At 51.6% G+C, this 6,003-nt stretch overlaps 1 protein-coding gene and 1 long non-coding RNA gene across 2 annotated transcripts in view; one reads left to right on the forward strand and one right to left on the reverse strand.

Annotated features, from left to right (window-relative positions):
- The window catches only part of LOC310838216, a 69,051-nt gene that overhangs the window by 23,950 nt on the left and 39,098 nt on the right, over positions 1 to 6,003 (forward strand). The gene's annotated exons all lie outside the window — the stretch shown is intronic.
- Positions 1,573 to 5,800, reverse strand: RPS18 (ribosomal protein S18). Its single transcript, XM_083725330.1, has 6 exons — positions 5,751 to 5,800; positions 4,212 to 4,310; positions 3,630 to 3,716; positions 2,956 to 3,057; positions 1,971 to 2,062; positions 1,573 to 1,690 (listed from the first exon to the last, which is right to left on the reverse strand). Exons 1-6 carry the CDS (start codon positions 5,751 to 5,753, stop codon positions 1,615 to 1,617), a joined length of 459 nt encoding a protein of 152 aa, XP_083581456.1. The 5' UTR covers positions 5,754 to 5,800; the 3' UTR covers positions 1,573 to 1,614.

The raw sequence follows: 6,003 nt of genomic DNA on the forward strand, positions 1-6,003 counted from the left end.
TCGGAACAGGGAAGGGAGGCAGAGAGACCGTTGGGATACAGGGAGCCCCCAAAGATCTTGCGAAGCAGTTCCTCTTCCTGTGGTGGGGAAAGCCAAGCCTCCAGTGGGGAAGAGGGATGGGGGGGGTGCTGCTGGGAGCCCCAGCACCGCACCTTGCCAGGAGGGAAACACGCATCTTCAGTCGCCCACCTTGCGCAGAGGGGTAAAACGCAAGGAAGGAAACGGCTGGGGGTGACGAAGTTCTTATGTTGGGGTAAAAACAAGAAAGAGCCACTCCTGGATAACTGCTAGCGATTGAGGCAGACATGAACTTTGGGGTTCTGCACTGTAAAGTTTTGCACCAAAATAAAACCTGTAAAAGACAGGTCAGAGTCCTGCCTGGTTACTTACGAGCAACCACCAGTGCCACCTGACAATGGGTAAAAATTGTGTTCATTTAAAAACGCTGGTAGCATTAAGATAAATTCAACAGTGTAAATAAGTTTTGATGGATGCAATAATGGAATACTGAATGGTTTAGTTCATGTAAAATATGCAGGGATATATGGTATGTAAAATAAACCACCGAAAGAGAAGGGAGGACATTGATTTAAGGTTGTTTAAATGTCGTTTAGAAAATTTAATAAAAATTATATATACTGGTGTAAAAGGTAAAGGGACCCCTGACCATTAGGTCCAGTCGTGGCTGACTCTGGGGTTGCGGCGCTCGTCTCGCTTTATTGGCTGAGGGAGCCAGCATACAGCTTCCGGGTTATGTGGCCAGCATGACTAAGCTGCTTCTGGTGAACCAGAGCAGCGCACGGAAACGCAGTTTACCATCCCGCTGGAGTGGTACCTATTTATCTACTTGCACTTTGATGTGCTTTTGAACTGCTAGGTTAGCAGGAGCAGGGACCGAGCAACGGGAGCTCACCCCGTCGCAGGGATTCGAACCGCCGACCTTCTGATCAGCAAATCCTAGGCTCTGTGGTTTAACCCACAGCGCCAGCAAAAGGGCAAACCATTTTAGTTTCTATTCTTGACCCTGTTTTCCTACAAGGGGGGAAAGAAGCAAGCACCAAACTTACCCTCAGCTGGGAGTCAGACCCACCCCATGCATTTTGGAGCACACAACCTCTCTCCAAAGAACCCTGGGAACTATATTTTGTTGAGGTGCTGGGAACTGCAACACTGAGTAGTAGTAAACCAGTTCCCAGAATTCCTTGGGCACAGTCAAGTGCTTTAAATTGGGTGCACATGACCTTATAAACCTTTATCTTTCCGTCTCCTGGCTAAAAATTCCCCAAGCTATTTGGACTTTCCTTGTAAGGGATTCTCTCAGTCCCTGGCAGTGCTGCTTTTAATCAGGTGTTTTTTAATTATTTTATTTACTGGAACATTTCCCCCCCAAAAGAGGGATCCCTCCCAACGTACATTCTGCCGTTGTCCCTGAGCATTGATGCTGTGGGCCTCTGAGCCCCCTGGGCTGGCCAAGACCCCGCTCCCTCCTTTGCCAGGAAATGTGCAGAGATGGGAAACCCACTGTCCAGGCCCCCCAGCCACCCACCAGAGACAAAGGAGGAGACAAGAGCATTGAGAAAACCCTTTTTTATTATTATCTGCACGGGGAAAGATTTACTTCTTCTTTGAGACGCCCACGGTTCTGCCACGACGGCCGGTGGTCTTGGTGTGCTGGCCACGGACACGTAGGCTGGGATGTGGAGAGAAGAAAAGTGTGGTGTATCAGCAAGGTGGGGGGAGAAGAGAAATGACAGGCATGCCCCCCCCCCGCTCAGCCCTCATGACCCAATTTCTCAGCCAACTAATGAGTACAGTGAGGGGCCTGCCAGATATCAACAGGCAGGGAATTTGCTACCCAGGAAGCTTTCTTATCCTCTCAGTGTCGCCCCTCTGCCCCCCAACACCTGCTCGCTGCTGCTTGAACCCGCACGGACACCCTCTTCTTAGCCCCCTCCCTCTTGGCTACTCACCCCCAGAAGTGGCGCAGGCCCCGATGCGCCCGGATCTTCTTCAGCCGCTCCAGGTCCTCGCGGAGCTTGTTGTCCAGCCCGTTGGCCAAGACCTGTTGGTGCAGAGGAAAGGGGTTGGCCATGGGGCAGTTCCCTTCTCAGAACAGAGGCCCTGCATCCATGGGGCAGAGGATACACAGCCGCCACCCGCCAGCCCGGGAGGCAGATGTCCACCTAGCATGCCTTTTGGGCTCGCATGGGAGAAGAAGAATTTGGATTTGATATCCCACTTTATCACTACCTTAGGGAGTCTCAAAGCGGCTAACATTCTCCTTTCCCTTCCTCCCCCACAACAAACACTCTGTGAGGTGAGTGGGGCTGAGAGACTTCAAAGAAGTGTGACTAGCCCAAGGTCACATAGCAGCTGCCTGTGGTTCACCAGATTACGAGTCTACTGCTCTTAACCACTACACCACACGGGCTCTCAGTGTAGGAAGAGGTCTGGGCAACCGCGCCTGGTCCTAGCCCCTGCTGAACTCAAGAGAGACAATTTCATGCCCACTTCTCAAGTCCATTTTGCAGATTTTACAAACCATAAGGACCTAGGAAGAGCCCTGAGGTTGAACCAGGCCAGAAGGGACCCTTCTGGACTCTCAGCAGCTAAGCAGATCCCTGTTAAGGGAATCTCGCAAGCAGGATCCAAGCTGAAGAGTAGCTCCTGAGATTCCTAGCAGATAGTATACAGGAAGATCATTGCCTCTGAGCAGGGAGGAAGTGTGGAAACAGCCTTCACTACAAATCTGTCCAGTCTTCTGGTAGCCAAAGCTATCAACGTTTGTGGGTCAAACTCTCTGTCTGAACAGGCTCTCCTCCTCTCAGCTTTTCAAGTCCAACCGTCGCCACTGTCCCATGGATTTCTCTTTGGCAAGGTTTCAAATTGACAGCCCACCAGCTGCTCCTCAGAGGAGGCAGGCATTTCACTTGCTGCTGTCCTCCTGGCTCTCACCTGGCTGTACTTCCCATCCTTGACGTCCTTCTGCCTGTTCAGGAACCAGTCAGGGATCTTGTACTGACGAGGGTTCTGCATTATGGTGATGACACGCTCCACCTGCGAGGGAGAGGGCCAAGAGCGTCACAGATACGTTCTGTGTTGCGTTTGAATGAATCCTAAACATGAGACTGATTGTATAATAACTACAACAGGCAAAAACCCCAGTAAATAATAATGATCATATTGTGTTAAGTAAATCAAAGATCAAGGTACATATATATTTAAAATCCTGTTTTATATTTCAGGAAACAGGAGTACCAAAAAGAGAGAAGACACCAAGATTTATATCCCAACAACAATGAAGTATAATTATTATTATTATTATTATTATTATTATTATTATTATTATTAATTTATACTCCGCCCATCTGGCTGGGTTTCCCCAGATGGACTCATTCAGGAAAGCAGGGGAGCATTAGAGGAGGTTGTTGGATTTAGCCCAGCATCCTTCAGTGGCCACGCGTTGCACCTGAACCACCGCAGAAGCCATGCTAGTCGGGACAACCAGCTGAACAAGGTGTGCAGCAGAGGGTGCCCCCATCCACCCACCCACATGCACAGCTCGCCCTCTAGGCTTTCTGGAAGGACACCCAAGACCCACTGAAGATAGGACACACACACACACTCACCTCATCTTCGGTGAGCTCTCCAGCCCTCTTGGTCAGGTCGATGTCCGCCTTCCTCAGCACCACGTGGGCGTAACGCCTGCCCACCCCCTGCAAGCAAGGAGAGGGGAGGATCAGGGGAGCAGGACCAAAGTGGCACTCGGAGAAAAGGCCACATGAAGGGATGCGACAGAGAGCACGGAAGTAGCTAACCGAATCTGCTTACTCAAGACCGTTCTAGGAACAACTGCGCAAATAATTTTTTTGCAGAAGCAAAGAGTACGTTTGTGCAGGAAAAGCTTGGCCTTGAGCTAGTTTGATAAGAGGGAGAAAGGAGGCCCTCTGCTTTTGCCGAATCACAAACCCAGCCCCGGTCACAGAGGCCTGTTTCCCCCTGAGAATGTGACTTGGTTCCTACACAGGGGTTAAGTAAAGGCGAAGGGACACCATGTCATTTACTGACCGCTGCAGGTCCCCCAATGGCCGCCGCCACCTCAAACATCACAACCGCTGTGAGAGTGGCATTCCAGGGGGCGGGCTGGACTAGATGACTTAACGGGGTCCCTTCCCATTCTATAATTCCATGATTAACTGAAGGAAACGGACCTTGATGGCGGTGATGGCAAAGGCGATCTTCCGCCGCCCGTCGATGTTGGTGTTGAGAACTCGCAGGATGTGCTGGAACTTCTCGGGGATGACAAGCGACTTGGGGAGGAGAGAAGCAAAGATTTATTGAGGCTCTGGAAAGGGCAGCAAATCCTGGCAGCTCTGCAAAAGAAACAAGTCTCCCCATCGCCACTGCCACTGGAAGCTTGGAGGGCTCAGAGATGGGGGCCCAGACCCCTAAGAATGACTTAAAACCAGGCTTCCTGTGCCCTGAGTGTGTGTAGAAAGTGAAGTCAGGGAAATAGATGTTTGCAGGTGTAAATGATTTCAGGCCTCCATTTCACAGATGGAGAAACTGAGGCTGAGATGAGCCACAAGCTGCCCATTTCCAGCCTCAGAATCCAGAATCCCACTTCTCCCAGCGGACCGAAAGGGAAACCTAGAAGTACATAATAGTAATAATAATAATAAATTCTTCTGCAGTTCCCAGAAACAACATTGCTGCCTCTGACCGCAGAGACAAAACATACTTCTTTGAACCACCCTGAACCCTGTGGGTCTAGGGTGGTATATAAATTTACTGTAATGATTATAATAGCAGCTATTTCAGCCTCACCACCACCTGTGAGCAAGGCTAGCCTGACAGTTGCTGGAGCCACCCAACCAGATGGGCAGGGTATAAACAATAAAAGTATCATTACTGTTGTTATTATTAGAGTATGAGCTTGCAACCAGTAAGCCCCAGAGCCCCACGAGGGCTTGACCCCAGATGAAGCCCCTGCCCACAAATGCCCCCCATCTCCCTCTCTGCAAAGTCAAGACGAAGCACGGCGGATCCCGCCTCCCTTGCAGGGCTGTCGCCAAAAGCATCTGGAGCGACTTGAGGACTAGGAACCTGCCAAGCCCGTTTGCCCTCAGACTTGGTCTGACCCTTCTGTTTCCCTCCCCTTATGGTCTTGATTTATTGGCTACTTTAAAATGAGGCTGCATTTTAAATTGGTCCCCCCTATGTTTTTACTGTGATTTTATTGGTGTTAGCTGCCCTGAGCCCGGCTCTGGCTGGGGTATAAATTATTATTATTATTATTATTAGCGAAGGGAGCTGAAGTGAACTGTGCGATTGAGGCTCCTCGAGGGGCACTGCCTGCCAGGATCAAGGAGGCTGCCCCCCAAAGAACTCGGCCAGGCCCACTCTCAGGCTCAGCGGCCCATTCGCCCCCATTTCCCAATTGGAGGTGATCACACGACTGGCCTACCTAGCAGGCTCGTTGTGAGGCTCGCGGCAGTTATGAGCAGCTTCACCGGAGCTCCCAGCTGCGGCCACGCAGGCAGGAGTTCACCAGGTGCAGCGCTTCGCCCGCTTGGGAGAGAATCTGGGGAACTCCCTCCTTCGCCCACCGGGAAGACCCCCCGCGCCCTTAATAGCTCCCCGAAACCAGAGCCCATGCGGCACCCTCCCCGGGGAACACCACAGTCCCGCTCCCGGCGCTCCCCCCGCGGCAGATGGCGGCGGATTCCCGGTTCCCCCCTCGGACCCACCATGGCTGCAGCGCCTGTCTCTCTCTCCTGCTGTAGCCGGAAAAGGAAGTAGAGCCGGCGCCACGGCCTGCATATAAGACCCTCCCACCGAAGCGAAAACAACTTCCGGCGAAGGTGGGGCCTAAGGACAGACCCACTTCCGGAACCATAGAGATAGAAATGTAGAGCTGTCATAGGGAAGCCCTTTGCTCAGCGACGTGGACCGGGTCGTCCCGCTTGTATAACCCCACTCATTTACAAATGTGTCAGGGGT

This window comes from Podarcis gaigeae, assembly GCF_964106915.1.
Source record: "Podarcis gaigeae genome assembly, chromosome: 2".
NCBI classification, from domain to species: domain Eukaryota; kingdom Metazoa; phylum Chordata; class Lepidosauria; order Squamata; family Lacertidae; genus Podarcis; species Podarcis gaigeae.